Source organism: Ahaetulla prasina, chromosome 5 (assembly GCF_028640845.1).
Source record: "Ahaetulla prasina isolate Xishuangbanna chromosome 5, ASM2864084v1, whole genome shotgun sequence".
Classification (NCBI taxonomy): Eukaryota; Metazoa; Chordata; class Lepidosauria; order Squamata; family Colubridae; genus Ahaetulla; species Ahaetulla prasina.
This window is the reverse complement of record NC_080543.1, coordinates 58,218,902-58,240,035: the sequence shown is the minus strand read 5'-3', so window position 1 is coordinate 58,240,035 and position 21,134 is coordinate 58,218,902. Positions and strand designations below refer to the sequence as shown.

Below are 21,134 nucleotides of genomic sequence, written 5' to 3'. Positions count from 1 at the left end.
GCTGTCCAAGGCTTCACTACCATTCTGGTGGTGACAGATCTTTTCACCAAGATAGCTCATTTCATACCCTACAAGGGATTGCCCAATGCCAAAGACACAACCCAACTTTTTCTAGGCCACATCTTTTACTACCACAGCATGGTCTCAGCACTGATTTCAGACAGAGGCATACAATTCCAATCTAGATTTTGGAAAAGCACTTTTCCAGCTTCTAAATATCATGATCAATCTCTCCTCAGCTCATCACCCTAGCATGAATGGAGAAGCTAAAGAAATGAACCAATTCTCCCAACAGTATTTTAGGTGCTACTGCATCTACAACCAAGAGAACTGGCCATCGTTATTGTCACTTGCAGAATTTTCTTACAACTATTTGCTGTACCCATCAACCTCAATGACACCATTTCAAACCATGAATGACACACCCTCTAAAGTGTTGGCTGACCATCCTGCACTGGACTCATCTGTTCCAGAGGCAGTTGACTTCTTACAGGAGCAATTTGCTGCCCAAGACCTTTTGAAGAAGCAGCTTGAGCAAGCAGAACAGGCTTACAATAAGGCAGTGGATGCCCATCACCAGGATGGTCCATCTATAGCTACAGGAGACAAGGTTTGGCTCTCTACCAAGTTCTTAGCAACTTCAAGATCTTCCAAGAAGCTAGATGCTAAATTACTCCAACAAATCAACCCTATTGCCTTCCATCTCCAATTACCTCCATCAACGAAGGTGTATCCAGTATTCCATCTATCCTTACTCTCCAACGATGTTCCCCCAAGCGCAATACAATCCCAGTGCTCTACACCACCACCAGTCATAATGGAAGGAGAACCAGAATATAAAGTGGAAGAAATACTAGACCAGGGGTGTAAAACTTGTGGCCTGCGGGCCAGATGAGTCCCATGCAGGCCACACCCACTATTCAGCTCCGTGAATGGGAAAAATGTCACAAAACATCATATGACGGCAACATGATGCTGTGAGTTTGACACCTGTGTACTAGGACTCTAGGAAAAGAGGTAAAGCCATTTGTATTTAAATCATTGGAAAGGCTCCCCTGTTGCAGATTGCTCCTGGGAAAATGCCCCTGGTTTGTCAGTTTAACCATCACTTCCCTGACAAGCCATGGTGGACCAAGCTCCAGCTCTCCATTCAGTTTCACCTGAGGAACCTGTTGAGGAAGAGGTTAACCAGCCACTCTGAATTGCACCAGGGGGAAGCAGGATGCTTGCTACAATGGGCCTTCCACATATGGCCTTCAACTTCCAGGCAGGGAAGGGGAGGGAACAATGTTTTTATGTTGCAGCAACCACTACCTGGCTTGCCAGCTACTTCAACTGAGGGGGAGGCAGGTTCCTTTGAGACTGCTTTCCTTCCCTCCTTGCCCCGTTCCCATGAGCACTCAAGACTTTGTGGAGGAAAGGACTACAGAAGAACCCATGGAAGGGGGGAGCAAAGTGGTAGATGCAGGAGATGACCAGACTAAGCCTGAGGGAAAGATGAAATGCATTATCAATCTCAAATTCCTTCACACCCACAAGAGTCCAAGCCACCTTGAATTCCATTGACTGTTATCTATCACCAATTTGCTTTGACTGTTAGTAGTTCAGATTCTTGTGGAGAGCCTAAGTTTGCAATAAACTTTTATATTCATTTTGAACTGTCTGGACTTGATTTCCTGTGCTTGACAGAACTAAGGGAAATGAAGCAGAAGAAACGCCTAGAAAGCTACTATAGGTGATAAACAATGAGTTCTTTACAGACCTTATATACTTGTGATAAAAAGACTGAATTTTACTTTTTACTTGAATTATGAATATAATTTCATAATTCCATAAACCTAAATGTTGTTCTACTACAACATTTGCAAATATATTACACTAAAATTTCCTTTAAATTTTTATATTAAATGATCAGAGAGTGAACTGTATCAAACTTAGTACTTTTAATTTCCCAGAACAGGAAATATGATCTGTGAATGGATTTCCGTCTGACCACCAGATGGGGCTATAGTATTAAAAAAACTATTTTAATCATATTCCTTCTGATCAACCTCTTCTATTGAATTAAGACACATTTATAAATGTTCACAGCTGCTCACTCAGAAACTTTAAACTAAAGAATTCAGCAAGAGTCTGTTGTTTTCAGTAGTAGTTTCTTCACAGTAATATTGCAGTGATACAATTTATTTAAAACATAAGACAACATTGCTGATGAGCAGTGCCAATTGGTTTAACAGATGTTCATTTGCTGAGTGATAAGCAAGTAATAACATTAGACATGAAGATATTAGAGAAGTTGATAAATTGTTTGAACAATACAGTAAGCAAATCCACACATGTGAATCAATGATTCCCACCCCATTGACTTTGCTTGTCAGAAGGTTGCAAAAAACATGACCCTGGGACACTGCAACCATCATAAATACATGCCAGTTGTCCAGCATCCAAATTTTGACCACGTGACCCCAGGGACACTGCAATGATCATGTGAAAAACAACTGTAAGTCACCTTTTTCAGTGCTGTTGTAACTTCAAGTTGTCACTAAACAAATGGATGTAAATTGAGAAGTACCTGTATCTAATTTAGATTTACTATCTAACAGAAAGGAATTAAGAAGTTCAACTTAGTGTGAAGATAATTAAGAACAAAACTATGCAAACATAAAATTGTGATGTGATCCTAAGTGTTCTATAGAACCCCAACAGAAATATTTAAGATAACACCAGTTGCCAGTTGATGGACTCCAAGTCTACTTACCGTATATACTCGAGTATAAGCCGAGTTTTTCAGCACGTTTTTTGTGCTGAAAAACGTCCCCTCGGCTTATACTCGGGTCTATACGGCTTATACTCGAGTTTTTTTTTTTTTTTTAAGCCCCTCGGCTTATACTCGAGTATATACGGCTTATACTCGAGTTTTGTTTTTTTTTCTTTTTTTCACATTTTACCGGACGGCGCGGGGAAGCCCTGCCGGTGCAGTGAGAGGGCGGGGCGGGGGAGCCGCCAGCCTTCTCAGCTGAGGGAGGGAGGGTTTCCCCAACTGGTAGGTGCCTCATTTCCCACCCTCGGCTTATACTCGAGTCCCCAGTTTACCCCAGTTTTTGGGGTAAAATTGGGGACCTCGGCTTATACTCGGATCGGCTTATATTCGAGTATATACGGTATTTTGTTCTCAAATCTTTTATGCTCTTTTAAAACGGAGCAAATATAATGAACGTATTGGATAACCATTTGTCTGAAGTAGTATAGGGTTTCCTGCCTAAGCAGGGGGTTGGACTAGAAGACCTCCAAGGTCTCTTCCAACTGTGTTATTCTGTATTTTCCTATAATTTATATTAGTACCTTTACTTTTCAGGTATGAATAAAATAGAAAAATGAATAAAAGTTGAATCTTGACTACACTACTTTTGCTAAGCAACTCCTTTGGCAAAATATTACATGTAACTATGTTGGGGGAAAAAGTGCAGTCTACAGTGATTTATGGCAATATAAATTAAAAACATTATTCCTTGCAGAAAATAAAATATATTTATAGCAGAATTTGTATGTTACTTCAAACCAATATTTCCAAATGCTAAGCAGCAAAGATGAGTTGAATTATACAGAAACTGTTAATAGAAGAATGTGCCCTATAAAATGCTATCTTAGTACAAGTGTTAAAATCAACGTACCTGGTTAGTAGGAGGCTGCTGAATCTGATCAGCATATGGTAAGGCAGAAACTTGTTGGTCGCTTATGTTCTGCTGTCGACGATCACCGTACTGCTGATGTGAATGGGACATCTGTCCAGCCATCTGAAGGCCAGCAGCATGGAATGAAAATGATGGTGCAAGCCGAACAGTTGAAGGTTTGCATGCTGAAGTCTCTCCTCCTAGAAATGACAGCAGAACAGTTCAGTATAGTTTTCTTATATCAGCTATAATCTATCTTCACATTAAACGTAAATATACTTAGATATTTATCTAAGTTTCACTTAAAACAAACAAACAAACAAACAAACAAACAAACAAACAAACACAAAATGAGTTAAAACTGCATGCCCACAAGTTTTGTGTACATATATTTTTAAAAAATAAGTGGATGGGATGCAATGAAACATGCACTCAATGAATCCTATGTTTGCTATCCATTTTTCTTCTCCATAAATTTTCCTCTTTTCAATCCTATCACAGCAGGTAATTCTCATGTGGCTAGAATATGACTGAAATGGCATTTATTTTAAAACAAATTTGTATTTGAATGAGAAAAAAATGAAGTTTTATTTTAATGGACTATCTGAAAGAAGTTCAGTTACATATAGTCCTTGACTTATGTCCACTTTTTAAACAATGGTTCAAAATTATGATGGCCTTGGAAAAAGTAACTTACAACCTATGTTTGCACTTATGACCGTTGCACCATCCCTGTGGTCATATAATTGCAATTTGTACTTGGCAACTACCTTATATTTTTTGATCAGTTCCAACTTGTGTCGGAAATTTGTGACACAATTTGTGACAATTGTGATGATAAGTCAAAAACTGTTCGTAGTAACAAATTTCAGAACTACAAAATTATTAACTATTGGTAACTACAGTATCAATAAATTTCAGAACTACTCAGTTGAAGTGATTTGCATTATATAATTACACAAATAATACAAATTATGCTGCTTGTATTGTGACATCACTGCACAAATAAAATTATAGGTAGTCTTCATTTAATAATGCTAATTGGAACCAGAAACTCCATCACGAAGCCAAAAAATCTTGTGACTGTGCTTAGCAACAGCACTTAAAGGAGGATTGTGCAGGTTGTTAAGCAAGGACCTCATGTGACTTCCAACTTCTTGTTGGCTTCCCCTTGCTTTGCTTGGCAGAAACCAGCAGGGAAGGTTGCAAATAGTGATCATGTGATTGTGGTAATGCTGCAACGGTGTTAAGTACGAGTTCCAGTCATAACTACCACTCATTTAGTGCTGTCATAAGTTCAAATGGTCACTGAGTGAGTGGTTGCTAAATGAGGGCCACCTGTAATCGATCAGAAAATTGATTCATTTGATGCAAAGTTCATTGCAATTGAGGTCTGAAAAATCAAGATTTTACTGTAATAAGTTGAAAAGAGATAGGCAACCAACATATGGGTGTCTTCTACCAAATTCTCTCCCAATCCCCTAGCCCAAAAAGCCACTCCCCAAAGTAGGAAGTTTTGCTGAGTGTCAGATTGTGTCTAAAAAGGCAGGAGAATCTCCAAATATTAGATGGAAGCACTCCCATCTACTTGTCATTTTTCAACCAATCTTTCAAGCTGTCATCTTCCACATACTTTTATCTGGATCCAGCCAGATGTTTTTCATATATGCAGAGTTCTAGCAAAACTGTATATAGAAAGAAACAAACCTATCCCAACCGACCAAGACACACTAAATTGTCAGCCCTACTAGACAGACAACTCCACAGTAAGGCTGAAGCTACTTTTATTAAGATTAGCTATAATAATATTCTTTCAAGTCTGATTACGCTGTGCCTCCTCCCCTTCTTATAGTTCAGTGAATTAGACAGGCATCTACCTGAACCACTTTTGAATGTTATCCTGCTATTCTAAGCTTATAAAATGTGTCAGCCCTTTTTGCCTAGGCAATGGCTCTTGCATACCTCCTCCAAGATCATCCTTCCTTACTCTCTACAAGAGTGATGAAGCAGTTACTGCCTTCAATTGGTATTTGCTGCCACAATCTTCTTTTCCTCCCCTCAACCAGTGGTATAGCAGCAAAGCTGAACAAAGGGAAATGACTTCCCCTGCCAATTAAGAAACACAAGGTCACTTAGCTTAGCATCTGGTGATCAGTTTAGAGAGGTCTAGCTATCCTGAAGCACGTTCCAGACTATAGCCCTCTCTAAGATGTAAATGTATATCAAAAATATTTATTTAGTATCGAAATTGTATTAATAAACATTACCACCATGTTAAGAGTTATGTTTAAAGAAAGAATGATGCTTTCAAAGAGACAGGAGAACAATTAATGGTATCTACTCAATGTCTTGAATAGATACAAAACAAAATTACCTCCCTCAACTCAGATTATTCATTACAGCTAGGATTGTGTATGAGATATACATACACACAATTCGGTACACATCAAGTGAGAAGGTACTGAATTTTCAACTTAAGTATAGACCTGCTTTTCTTGGTTATAAAACAATAGGTTTTATTGGAGAATTTGGTATGTACCTCCATTAACAACTTTTCTTTTTCACATTTAGGTGAGAAATCTGTTTAAATCCTCTTCATTTTTCTTTATTAATGTTTTCAAACTTAGCAAGTTTTTCAACTTAAATGTTATTTAATGTGTAACAATCTTGTGGCAATCTGGTTCTGCTGTTCCATTCCAGAGTGTATCGGCTTTTAGCTCAACCTTTTTAATAACAGCATTACTATTTTTTGAGATTAGTGGTTTAAAATATGGAGAGAGTATTCTATTTTTTTAAATAGAAAATGATATTATTTCAATCTGGTGCTTATTTTGAACTTCTTGAATATTAAACTTCTTGGGGAATTTTTTGGGGAGCCAATTATTTACTGAGGTGGCTCCATTGCTGTTAATCTCTACTGTACTCCCTTAGCTTTTAATAACAGGCTTTAATTTTTTTAGATCGTAAATTTTAAGATATATTATTGTTTTATAATTTTGTTGTATGCCATCCAGTCACTTTTTTTTAAGATGGGCAGCCCTATAAATTGGATGGATGGATGGATGGATGGACGAACTGACTGACTGACTGACTAACTATAAAATTTTAAGCAATTGCCAGTAATGATGTGACAATGCTCTTGCACTGAAAACAGAGATGTACTATTTCTGTGAATCATTTCAGCCCAAACATCTAAAATAGCATTCATTTCAGAAAAAGTAGAATATCGTTGCCCAACTTTTCTCCACACAACATGAAGCATAACACAATACTCCTGTTACATTTTTTTTACACAATTTCATTATAGAATGGAGGTTCTCTGGGGATCTTTGAAGTGCAGAACAAGATGAAGCTCAACCACATATAACTAAAATTAGGCTACAGCATCAAGTCTTTCACCAGTTAACAGTTACATAAATTTTGGACCTGTCATGAAAAGAAGAGCACAAAGAACAAGCAAATTCAGTCAGCCGTGGCAGCAGTGAAAGTGCTGCTTGCTTTTTTATGGGATGTTTCAGAGTTTAGTTCTTTTTTTAAAAAAAATCTGATTAACATTTATATGAAACTTTCAGAAGAGGCTGTCCACATGTTGGTGATATCCATCAGTTTATCTTCTAATAGGTCCTAATGGAGATGCGAAAATACTCAGTGAGAAGCTTACCTCACTGTAATCCCGGAAAATGTCAGAATTTAAATGGGGAAGACTAGTCTTAAACACAACCGAAAGCAGGCAGGAATACTTATTGATTCTAAGATTATACCTACATTATATACTACCCCCAAGAAAATGGGCTAACCATTGGGAAGAGGGCTACTGGGGAGTCACAGCTCTTGGTAATGGAACACATGGCAGCTATGCCTAGGGAGGTTTTTGCTCAACTTGTGCTGATCCATCAATTGTGGCTCTCCTTAAAACAGGATGTACTGGGGACCATCACTCATATTTCTTGTGATATATTGTTAAGTTTGGATGCCGGCAACCCGCAGCTCCGGAGCCACATGCAGCTCTTTGGACCCTCTGCTGTGGCTCCCTGTCGGATGATCCCATCACTGGCTGGCCCCATCCCTCACCGTCCCCTCCCAGTCACTCCTTGCCTGAGAAAGTAAGGGCGATGGCAGGGGATGGAGACGCATTCTGTATTCTAGAGCAGGAGTGAAGTGCCCCTGTATGTGCCTCTTCTTCCAGCCCTTGTTGGTGCTGCATGCACCTCAGTTGATCAGGGAGACATGCAACTTTCTGTCTGCCCCAAGACACTGGCCTGGCCTGGCTGACGCTGCTGCTCTTGCCATCTCCAAGATGCTCACCACTCTTGCAGCGCCTTGCACAACACACTTAAATTTAGAACGCTTCACAATGAGGGAGGGAAGGAGGGAGGGAGGGAAAGAGAGATCTATTTCCCAGAGAAAAGAAAATACCGGGAGCCACAAAACCTGGGTAGATGTGGCTGGGGGAGGGTCATGTGACTGGGTGGGAGTGATTGACATGGAGTTGGCCATGCCCACCCAGGTTTTGTGGGAAAGGGGTCCAAATGGCTCTTTTGAGTGTTTAAGGTTGCAGACCCCTGGTTTAGTTTATGCTTGAAGGCCACCAGAAACTTCTGCTGCCACAAAGTGTAATGGACTCTGCACTTATTGATAACTTGCGATACTGCCATATTACACTATATATATAAAATTTCTGAAAATGCTAAATGCAACAGAAAGAAAATATTTTCTAAAGACTTTAATACTGCAGTATTTGCATAACATTGGGGGAGGCAAGATTTGAAATATGGGCAATATTTATTTTTAGCGTTCCTGATGCTAAATTACTATAATATCATTTCTTCATAAAATGTTTTATGTATACACATTTTCTCATAAAAACAAAGAACACATTATTCAGACAATTATGAATTGATTGGCTGAATTTCTCTTAAATTATTTTTACTTTTTGTTACAAACTGTTGAATTATAATGAATGTAAACATTTCTTCCATTCTGCAGGCTGACTACTGTAAAGGTTAACAGTGAAAAAAGAAGACTCAAATGATAAAGTTACATACTCTAATATACTGAATTTTTTTTTTTAAAAAGTACCAATTTTCAGGTGGAGGGGAAATAAAGGAAGATTCATAGTACATAATCAGTCTCATTTTCTGAATCTGAAATGTAATATATCAGTAGCTTTTTTATCTTTTTAGCCTTTATTTTTATTACGTTGATGGACTGCTGAGAACTGGAAGATTGCCTATATTAAGAAAACTTTATATCCTTTCATATTTTATCATGATTTCTGGTATCTCAAACTTGGGAATTGTTTCTGCTACCAGTTATGTACCATTTAAAAATAAAACATTAGTAATACTTCATAACCCATTTTTACTGTTCAGCAAAAATGGAGAAGAACTGGGTGGCTGGGTGGGTGGAGTTGGAACTACAGCATTATGATACCTGTTACACTACAATTCCCAGCACTCCTCATCAATGGATATGTCTTCTATGCAGACATAGCCATTGACAGAAACTGCAATTAACCATAATTTGGAGTGCTATAGTTTTTTAATTACAACATAAAGTCTCAAAATTAAATTTGAAAGTTATCAGCCAATACATTTCAGAAAGCAACTTATAAGTCAATGAATTGATTGCAGAACATAAATTATTAAATTATCCAATAATAAGTTTGGAGAATCTTCCAACTTAGTGTAATTAATTTGTACTCCAACATTGCAACTTTTAGGTGTAATGCAAACCGGAATAGTACATAAAAATGTACATTTTATTTATGTGCCTTCATATCAGTTTGTAATTCCTGGTGGCTGCATGGACAAGTTTTCTTGGCAAGGTTTTACAGAAATGGCTTGTCATTGCCTCCTTCCCAGGGATGAAAGTGAGTAATTGGTCATGCAGCAGTCTTCATGCCTAAAGTGGGACTAGAATTCAGGGTGTCCTGGTTTCTATCCTGGTGCCTTAATCACTGTACCAAACTGGTTCTCAGTATAATGTAGGTATGGTTAAACTTAACAACTAGACTACACCTATTTTATATGTATCAACCTGTGTGCAAAAGAATTCAACAATGCTAGCAGGCAATTATGCAGTGAATTAAGAGTAGAATATATATTTAGGAATGACCAATTTAAATTTCGATGGGGGGGGGATGTACCTTGGAATGGAATACTGTATCTGTATAGTCATACAACTCGACAGATCAGATTTTAACAGATTTACCAAAATTAAGAATTTCACAATCCAAAGAAATATATTGTTCCAGCCTAGAGAAAATAATGGATTTCCCCCACAATTCATTAATTAGACAGGTAAAATAAAACGCACAAGTTATCTAGAAATGAATTAGCAAAACAGAGTTGCTTTATTTAATTCTAGTATAGGAGATTATAAAACTACCCAAAAATATATGAATACATATCTGGGAACACAAGATTAATACTTAAGGGTAGTTGAATGAATTAATGAATGAATATTTTAATTTGTATACCGCCCTTCTCCCGAAGGACTCAGGGCGGTGAACAGGCAGATAAAATACAGATATACACAATAGTTAAAACATCCCTTAAAAAACTGATTTAAATTTTCCTAAATATTAAAATAACATACACCCCCATAAAATTACAAAACTTTAAAAACCCATCAAATTCAATTAAAATTTAAAAGTAAAAATCAAGCTAGTCCAGCCATATGAAATAAATAGGTTTTAAGTTCACGGCGAAAGGTCCTAAGGTCAGGTAGTTGTCGGAGCCCGAGGGGAAGCTCGTTCCACAGGGTAGGAGCCCCCACAGAGAAGACCCTCCCCCTGGGGGCCGCCAGTCGACACTGTTTGGCTGACCGCATCCTGAGGAGTCCCTCTCTGTGGGAACGCACCGGACGATGGGAGATAGCCCGGTCCTAAGCTCTTCAAAGTACAGGGCTCTTCAAAGTACAGGTAATCCTTGATTTACAACAGATCACTTAGTGACAGGTCAAAGTTACTACGGACCCCCCACCTATAACTGAGATCTGAAGTTCTGACAGTCTTCCCCATCCATGCACTTCCCTGCATTTTAAGCACTCAGCAACTGGTTCACATTTACAGACATTTGCTATGTTCTATGTTCTATGATCACATGACTGATTTACAATATTTTTGCCACAGTTTACTTTACATTTTTGGCCAAAATTCCTCATAGCAAACAATTACACTAAGTATCTTTTGGAAAGGGAACAGAAAAGAAAACTAAGGCAGAGAGAAAAAATTGCATTGAATAGGGTATTTTCCATTTATTGATAAAGTGAGAATCGCTGCCTAGAGCATTGTTTCCCAATTGAGGCAATTTCTAAGTGTGAACACTTCAACTGTCAAAATTCTTATCAATGGCCATGCTGGTTGTGAAATTGGGCCTCTAAAATACAATTGTTTACATAATTAATTAGTACTTTCAAAACTTTCAATTTTAAAAGGACAGTGAATGTGAGGCACAAATAGTATAAAATGATTTTGAATGGAGATACAAGAATTTTAGAGAATTCAAATCAGCCTCTGGAAATTTGATACAAAAAATGTACAGGTAAACGTAATTCTTGCAAATATGGAAAAAAATCTATTATAGTATAAATTATGAGCAAATAATCTGTACTATGTAAATTCTAATTTATTAGAAACAAAGGATTTATATCACATCAACTCAAATTAACAAGGTGCACCTGTAATATTTTAAGGAATAAATAGAAATACAATAGTATTTAACAATACAGATTAATACACTCTGCTTGAATATTTAATTTTCTACTGCCTTTATTTATTAGTAATTATTTGACAAAGAGATGAAAAGCACCACACAATTCTATGTCATGTTTCTAACTTCAATTGTAACAGCTGTCTTTAGAAAACTATAAAGTACGGTATTTTTCAGAGTATAAAACGCACGTCCCCCCCAAGAGGGTGAGAATTTGAGTGAGAATTTATACACTGAATGTAGCCATGCCCGCCTCTGCCTCCCAGCAATTTACCTCCTTGCAGCAAACAGCCAGCTTCAGCTTCAGCACAGCCAGAAATTTACTTCCTTGCAGCAAACAGCCCGTTTCAGCTTCAGCACAGCCTGATTAGCACAAGCAGTTGATTATCCGTTGGATCAGCCTCCCGTCCCTCAACTATTTCAGCTGTGTGGGCCTCCTCTGTTTGCTGCAAGGAGACAAATTGCTAGGAGGCAGATTTTTTTTTTTGTCCTAATCAGGCTGTACTGAAATAAAAATGAAACTAAAGCAGGATGTTTGCTGCAAGGAGAAAAATTGCTGAGAGGCAGAGGCAGATTTCTTTTTCTTGTTTTCCTCCACAAAAGAGGTAGGTGCGTCTTATAGTCTGGAGCGTTTTATACTCTGAAAAATATGGTACCTTTATCCCATTTTAAAAATTAGATAAAAAATAGATTTTTCTACAGGTAGTCCTCAACTTACAAAATTTATTCAGTGCTTGTTTGACGTTACAATGGTGCTGAAAGAGTGGTGGTTATGATCGATCCTCATAGAACCAAACTTCCCACCAACCCTGCAGTCAAATCACCATAATCCATAGGAATCCATAGGAATCAGATGGGTCTGTTGATCGCGTACCTGGCTCCTTGCTGCGTGACTACAGCCCTGCCTGAGCTGCTGGAGGTGCTTGCCGGGGTGGCAGTTGAGACTCCCAGACTTTTGGTCATGGGGGACTTCAACTTGCCATCGGCCGGCTTGTCATCAACGGTAGCTCAGGAGTTCCTGGCTTCCATGACGGCCATGGACCTGATTCAAGTAACTGATGGCCCCCCACACACGGGGGGAGGCACACTAGATCTCATTTTTATCTCTGGACAGTGGATTAATGATCTGGTATTAGGAGATTTAATGACGGAACCGGTGTCATGGTCAGATCATTTTCTCCTTCGCCTGGACTTTCAAACCGCCGCTCACCACCGCAGGGAGACGGAGCCAATGTGTTGGTTCCGTCCCAGGCGCCTGATGGACCCTGAGAGGTTCCGGACGGAGCTTGGGCCGTTCCCTGAGGATCTTGCCCACGGCACGACTGAAGAACTTGTTGCGGGGCTTTGGACCGTGTCGTGCCTTTGCGGCCTCTGACCCGGCGCAGATCTCACTTGGCTCCTTGGTTCTCTGAGGAGCTGAGGGAGATGAAACGCCGGAGAAGACGCCTAGAGAGTACCTGGAGGTCTAGCCGTTCCGAGGCTGATCGGACACTAGTGAGATCTTTTACTAAGACCTACCTAGTGGCAATGAGGGAGGCGAAACGTTCCTACGTTTCCACCCTCATTGCATCGGCAGATAACCGCCCAGCCGCCCTGTTCCGGGTGACTCGCTCCCTCCTTCATCAGGAGGGGCGGGATGACCCCCCTACAGGGACGTGCTGAGGAGTTTAACGGTTATCTATACGATAAAATCGTTCAGCTTCGGGATAGTCTAGACCAAAATTGCGATGATCCAAGTGGGATGGCAGAGGCACGTCTTGTTGAGGTTATTTGGGATGAGTTTGAGACTGTGGCTCTCAAGGACGTGGACAGGTTACTGGGGAGGCTACATGCGACCACATGTTTACTGGACCCGTGTCCTTCCTGGCTGGTGCTGGCTACTCAGGAAGTGACACGAGGCTGGCTCCGGGGAATTATAAATGCTTCATTGATGGAAGGGGTTTTCCCCGCTGCTTTGAAAGAGGCAGTGGTGAGACCCCTCCTCAAGAAGCCTTCCCTGGACCCAGCTATTTTGGGAAATTATCGTCCTGTCTTCAACCTTCGCTTTGTGGCGAAGGTTGTAGAGAGTGTGGTTGCATGGCAGCTTCCCCGGTACCTGGATGAAGCTGTCTATCTAGACCAGTTCCAGTCCGGCTTCCGGGCCGGTCACAGTACGGAGACAGCTTTGGTCGCGTTGGTGGATGACCTCTGGAGGGCCAGGGATAGGGGTTGTTCCTCTGCCCTGGTCCTATTAGATTTCTCAGCGGCGTTTGATACCATCGACCATGGTATCTTGCTGCACCGGTTGGAGGGGTTGGGAGTGGGAGGCACCGTTTATCGGTGGTTCTCCTCCTATCTCTCCGACCGGTCGCAGACGGTGTTGACAGGGGGGCAGAGGTCGACCGCGAGGCACCTTACTTGTGGGGTGCCTCAGGGGTTGATTCTCTCGCCCCTCCTGTTCAACATCTACATGAAGCCGCTGGGTGAGGTCATCAGTGGTTTCGGGGTGAGTTATCATCTGTACGCTGATGATACTCAGCTGTACTTTTCCACCCCGAACCACCCCAACGAAGCTGTCGAAGTGCTGTCCCGGTGTCTGGAAACTGTACGGGTCTGGATGGGGAGAAACAGACTCAAGCTCAATCCCTCCAAGACGGAGTGGCTGTGGATGCCGGCACCCCGGTACAGTCATCTGCAGCCGCAGCTGGCTGTGGGGGGCGAGTTATTGGCCCCAATGGAGAGGGTGCGCAACTTGGGTGTCCTCTTGGATGGGCGACTGTCATTTGACGATCATTTGGCGGCCGTCTCCAAGAGGGCCTTCCACCAAGTACGCTTGGTGCGCCAGTTGCGCCCCTTTCTTGACCGGGATGCCTTATGCACGGTCACTCATGCCCTTGTCACTTCCCGCTTGGACTATTGCAATGCTCTCTACATGGGGCTGCCCTTGAAGTGCACCCGGAGGCTGCAGCTAGTCCAGAATGCAGCTGCGCGGGTAATAGTGGGGGCAACTCGTTGCTCTCATGTAACACCAATCCTGCGCAGCTTGCAATGGCTTCCTGTGGTCTTTCGGGTGCGCTTCAAGATTTTGGTTACCACCTTTAAAGCGCTCCATGGCTTAGGACCCGGGTACTTACGGGACCGCCTGCTGTTACCTTGTGCCTCCCACCGACCCATACGCTCACACAGAGAGGGCCTTCTCAGGGTGCCGTCCGCCAAGCAATGTCGGCTGGCGGCCCCCAGGGGAAGGGCCTTCTCTGTTGGAGCTCCTAGCTCTGGAATGAACTTCCCCCTGGTTTACGTCAATTGCCTGATCTTCGGACCTTTCGGCGTGAGCTGAAAACGCACCTATTTATTCAAGCGGGACTGGATTGAAATTTTATTGGGGTATTTATGTTTTAAGATTTTAAATGGTTTTAAAATTTCGGCCACATTATAATATTTCTTTTTAACTTCTTTTAATGTTTATATATTGAATTTTTACTTGGCTGTACACCGCCCTGAGTCCTCCGGGAAAAGGGCGGTATAAAAATCGAAATAAATAAAAATAAATAAATAAATAAATAAATAATCTGCACTTGTCAACTGGTTCATATTTACAATGGTTGGAGCACCCCACCATTTGTGACCTGCCCTTCTGGCTTCCCCAGAAAGTCAATAGGGAAACAGCAGGGTAGGACATAAGCCTCTGGGTTAAGTCACCCCAACTTGCACACCTTCTACCAGCCCCTCTACACTTGCACTGTGATGATCACTTGTGCACCCATTGATCCTCACACTTCCTCAGATCGTCATGAACTCCCATGTGCTTTCCCTAACTCTCTTTATGCCTCCCTCACGCACACATGCATCTTCCCTCACCCAACAGCAGCCACTGTGGGCCTCCTTGCAAAATACCTGGAACTTGAAATTTCCTGGCAGCTGACTTAGAAGTTGCCCTTGCCTAATGATTGTGAGATTCACGTCTTAGGACAGCGCTGGCTCTTCGGCTTTGTAATGGAGATGAGTACCGCCCCCTAGAGTCGGCAACGACTAGCATGTATATGCGAGGGGAACCTTTACCTTTAACCAGGATTGCAGGGATTATCATCACTAATCAAGGCAGTCTTGATTTATGAGCAGGACTCCCTGGATAAATGAAAAATGCCACCATACAACCTTACCGATTTCCCCCCTTCCCAAAGAAGCTGTTCCCTGTTGTTACTTTTATTACTTTTCAACTTATTTTAAATATGCTGAACTCAAAAGAGTGAGTCAAAGTGTTTTGGGATTGGAGTTGTAACACATTCCCTATAGCAGGTGTGTCAAATTTACATTGTCATGTGACATATCGTGACTTTTCTCCCTTCATTAAGCTGGGAGTGGGCGTGGCCAGTGTGTGACGCATCTGTCTGTAGGCCACAGGTTTGACACCCCTGCCCTATAGTTTCAAGTGTGCTAACATCTTAGGAATTTAGAGGGGGTGGGAATTTAGCTATACACATGGGTGCATTACAGGGGTGAAATGCTCCCGATTCGGACCGGATCGCCTGATCCGGTAGTGATGGCGGCTGCTGGTTCGGAGAACCGGTAGCAAAAATCCCTGATCCCACCCCCTGCTGAGCCACGCCATCATCAGAGGTTTTTTTTACTTTTAAAAGCATTTTTTTCTTCAGCCGAAAAAATGCTTTTAAAAGTTAAAAAAAAGCCTTTGATGATCGCACGACTCAGCTGGGATCATCAGAACCCTTTAAAAGTTTTTTTAAACAACTTCTTCTGCCGAAGAGGTTGTAAAAAAAAAAAAAAGCTTTTAAAAAGCTCCTCTGGCGATCCCAGCTGAATTGCCTGATCACCAGAACCTTTAAAAAACATGTATTCTAAAAGCTCTTCGGCTGAAGAGGTTGTTAAAAAAATCCTTTTAAGAGGTTCTGGCGATCAGGCAACTTCAGCTGGGATCGTTAGAGGAGCCTTTTAACATGTTTTTTTCCTCTGGTGATTCCAGCTGAGTTGCCTCATCATCACAGCCTTTAAAATCATTTTTAATAACCTCTTACAACAGCCCCCGCCCATGCTCACGCAATCGCCCTGTCCCCACTTGCCTAATTGCTGCTTCTTTCCGGCTCGCTAAGCCTTGCTTTGCTTCGGCTCCTGCAATCAGTTGCATCAGCTAGCAACTCAATCTGCCTGCCTGCCTCATCTCCTCGATGAGCAACTCAATCTGCCGGCCTACAATTGGGTAAGTAAATGGGGGGGGGGGCCTTTAAAAAATAGTTAATTGGTGTTTTTTTAAGGAGTATTTTTTAGACAGCAATTTAAAGTTAAGGAAGTTTTAAATTTAGCTGCTTTTATCTAAAACAGGCATCTCCAACCTTAGTAACTTTAAGGCTTGTGGACTTCAACTCTCTGGGAGTTGAACCTTAAAGTTACTAAGGTTGGAGACCCCTGATCTAAAAAATATAAGTAAAATAAAATAATAAAATAAAGTATTTGTGCAGCTTTCTGAGATTTGGTGGTGTTTCTAACTACATAAGCACACAAAATCTCACAAAGCTGTATGTGGCATTTTGTGTGTGTGTGTGTGTGTGTGTGTGTGTGTGTGTCAGTTGTGTTGTGGGGTGTGTGTGTGTGTGTAAAGTGTGTGTGTGTAAAGTGTGAAAGTTGATTTTTGAATTTTTGTGGCTGCGTAAGGTTCCTGCTTGTTGCAGGGGCCATTTTGGGTGAAGTGTAGCTGCTTTTACATTGTGTGTGAGTCAGTTGTGTTGTGTTGTGTGTGTGTGTAAAGTGTGAAAGTTGGTTTTTGGTACCTCTTATTGTTTTGTATACTTTATTATTTTTATTATTTATTGTTATTGGCCACACCTACCTAGTCATCTGACTACTAAGCCACGCCTACCAATTAAGCCATGCCCACATAACCGGTAGGGGAAATTTTTAGATTTCACCCTTGGTGCAACAATAACCTGTAACAATAATACATACTGGTATATTCATTCAGGATACTTCGAGTTAGCTCAGTGCAGAAACAATAATTTTATGACTAATGCCTACAACTTTAGCATCCCTCAATCATGTGATCGTCACTGTAGTCAATATGTGTTGTTATATGGCTGACCTTTTGCTTTTCTTCCTTCCCTTGCAAAGCAAACATTTGAAATAAAGGAATTACAAAAGAGTAAGCAGGTACACAATGAGGAATGCAGACTGAAAGGAATGAGGTGGCACTGGGAATTGCAAACATGATATACAAACAGCTGATGCATTCCCATGATGTGTCTGCTTACTTTTTTGCAATCTCTTCTTCCAAACTTTCCACTCTATGCCTGATCTCCCCCCCTCCAAAGAGATAGTACAGAAATTTTTTTTGCAAGTTTCCAGCAAAAAATGGCCATTCAGAAGAATGGGTTCATATTTAACAAATCATGGTTACATGACTGCCAGATGCTGCAAATGATGTAAAGGCAAGCCAGTTGCCAAGCTCCCCAAATTTCACAAAACTATGTGGGGTTGGGAAAGGCGACCCATTTTATGATGGGCAAGAACTGCTTAATGGATCTAAAATGCCCATTTTGGGTTTATCATAATTTTGAACAGTTGTTAAGTGACTGGTCATACAGTGAGGACTGTATGTGAAGCACCTGGAATATGACCCGAGGACAGGTTTGAGAGGCTTGTAAATGGCATGGTGGCTGCCTTGAAAAGTAAGAAGATAACTGCAGAGGAACTTTTAGTGAGAGGAGGAAAGTAGTTCTTTGCTGCTTTATTTATACAATGTGTCCTCAGGTCTAATGAATAGACATTTGGTACAAGAACTTCTCACCTCTAGTATCCCGTTGTTAGAATGATTTCTTTCTCCAAAAAATATGCCTTCTGCTAAATTCTCTCTTACATCATTTAACTCCAAACTTTAAATTTGTGCATCAAATTTCTTGTAGAAATTTGTAGAATAAAGTTATCTTTACTGCTTTAAATAACACTTAAAACAAGAAAAACCTTTACCTTTTACTTGTTTACTAGGCATTTTAACGGATTGTTAAAATGGATTGTTTGTAGAGATTTTTAGTATATTTAACACAATCTTTTGCTTATATTTTTATTATTCATAGAGATTCTGCTTGTATGCTATATCTTAAGAAAGTGCCTTTTCAAAGAAAACATACATTTCATAATTGAGAGTAACACTGATTTTGGACTTTACTGGGTTTTTTTAATCATATACAGGTAGTCCTTGATTTATGATCAAAATTGAGCCCAAAAGGTATGTTGCTAAGCAAGACAGTTAAGTGAATTTTTACAACCTTTCCTGACATAGTTGTTAAATGAATAACTGCAGTTGTTAAGTTAGTAACACAACTGTTACGTAAATATGGCTTCCCCATTGATTTTACTTATGAGAAGGTGATTCTTGATGAATGCATTTTTTTTTATGTACACTGAGAGCATATGCACCAAAGACAAATTCCTTGCGTCTCCAATCACACTTGGCCAATAAAGAATCCTATCCTATCCTATCCTATCCTATCCTATCCTATCCTATCCTATCCTATCCTATCCTACCCTTCAAAAAGCTAATGATCCACCTCCATGTATGGACAGGTACGGTTAGCTGAATCAATTTGTAGTGAAGAATTTAGGAATAATGATATTGAACGCTGAAGTCTACCAAATTTTTAAGAAAATGACAACTGTTAATGAGAAATGGAAAGCAAAATAAGAAAGCAGAGCAAAACAAGCTGAATTATGGCACATATCAATTTGCTACCTTACTAGTGACAGACCAGCCTTCCTCAACCTAAGGAACAACTTACAGAATTCTCAAGCAGTATGATGGGACTTGCCAACTACTGGAGTACGAAAGGTATTAGGCTGAGGAAGTCTGGTTCTGAAAGGCTTCTGTATTATAGATTTGGCATGTTTTACCAAAATTAAAAAAGATAAGTAAATTGTAAATGGCTTGGATTAATTTTTAAATAATTATTTTTCCAATTGCATTTTTTCAAAATTAAATCAAGAGACTCATATACAGTTCTTATGTACTGACATAATTTATATTACTGCTGTTTTAATATTGCATTACACTTCTCAGATATAAGCAACTTCCTAGTCTTATCTGATATCCATAAATAGCAATCAAAACACCAAACATAAAATTCTCCACTTTTAAAGAATATTTTATCTCCATAAAAATTCTAGCATACAGTCTTAAACTATGTTTTCATTGCAAGCAAGAGAAATTAAATCCTTATTTCTTCTCCTGTTCTAAAATCTCTGTCTGCCTGCAGTAAGTGGAAACTGCTGCAGATCATTAAATACTCATTTATCAATGTCTCTGGCCAAGCAACACAATGCAGCAGAATAGCACACAGAAAGCACCCTGAACCCCAGCAACAGCAGCTAATTAGCATAGCCTACCACTAAAACAACACCATATGATTGGAAGCATTTGGCAGAGAGCTGGCCAATCAAGACAGGTTATGCAAATAGCAAGCTCTGGTTGCCAGGCTAGAGCTGCTTCTCTTTGTCCAATAGGAAAACAAGCAATAAACAAGAAATGAAATTGAGCTTTGTCACATTTTCTAGTTTGTATTAACACTTTCTAGTTTAAAGCAAAATTAGTAGCAACTGTGCTGGATTAGAATAATGTTCAATATTTCACCACCACCACCCCAAAAAGGGAAGGGAATAATAAAACTCTATACAGGAACTAGAACTAACTACTGCAGGAGAAAATTTCTCTGTAACTATACAATTCTACTAAAGCAAGTTGCCATAATAATATAATAAATTATAATATAATAAACCTTGCTGGATAGTCTAGCATTTAATTTTAAATGTTTTAGAATGATTTTTATAGCAATCAATAATGCACTTAAATTTAAGAAAAGCAAAGAAAACGGTGGCTTATACGGGTGGGGTAGAAAATTTCAGTATCAGAAATTCTAGCTGCTTCCTCACACTATATTCCATCCAGTTGGAATGTAGGATACTATACAAATCAATACACACCAAACATTTTAAGTTGACTAGGTAAAATTTTCTTCATGTACATTTGAAGGTTACATCTTTGGAAGGATTTGATGAAACAAGTTAAATTAATAAAAGCATGCAATGTTCTAGAGCACCAGGGAGAGAAAAAAACAGCTATAAATCATTTTATAATTCAAAAGGCAGCAAAAATTGTTGAGCTTCTATAAAAAATTTCTAATCAAATAGCTCCACTACTGAATTAAGACATTTTATTTTTTCCATGTGCAAACTGGCTTTCATCAGCTATAGAAAACAGTCTGAAAGGAAAAACAGAAGGCACAAGCAATTCTACACTTGCCCATCGCTGACCAATACAAGAAATTGAAGAGGAAAATATGATACAGCTGGAATTATCTCCAGTCCACTGGCCTATTTCCATCTGCATTAAAATTGTTATAATTCCACATACACAAGCAAAAGACAATTATAGCTGAAGGAAGAAGAGCATGAACAGACAAGAGAAAGCATAAATGAAACCCAATACTTGTGAATCCCTAAAACACAAATGTTCCTGATGATTAAGGGCAGCATCTCAATAATATGGGGTTGATTAAAAGCTGAAGATCAGATATTGAGCATACTGCAAACATGGTCATTTTAATGTTATGCTAAATATTCTTAAGCACAGAACAGTACCTCTATGTAGCGAAAGGACAGTTTAGTGAAATCTATCAACATGTATATTGCTTTGAGCTTAATCAGGGAAGGAAAGGCGTAATTCTAATAAATAAAATATTAGAAACCCAAAATAATCTCCTCCCATGCTTTT

At 39.9% G+C, this 21,134-nt stretch overlaps 1 protein-coding gene across 3 annotated transcripts in view; it reads right to left on the bottom strand.

Moving 5' to 3' along the window:
* DYRK1A (dual specificity tyrosine phosphorylation regulated kinase 1A) overlaps positions 1-21,134 on the bottom strand; it is a 172,690-nt gene that overhangs the window by 39,278 nt on the left and 112,278 nt on the right. For 2 of the 3 annotated variants that reach the window (XM_058184530.1, XM_058184532.1), the window contains one exon: positions 3,672-3,871. In XM_058184530.1, the coding sequence (XP_058040513.1) occupies positions 3,672-3,871 (200 nt within the window). Of the gene's footprint in view, positions 1-3,671; positions 3,872-5,633; positions 5,792-21,134 lie in introns of those variants that run through there. The other variant, XM_058184531.1, reaches the window with a different exon arrangement.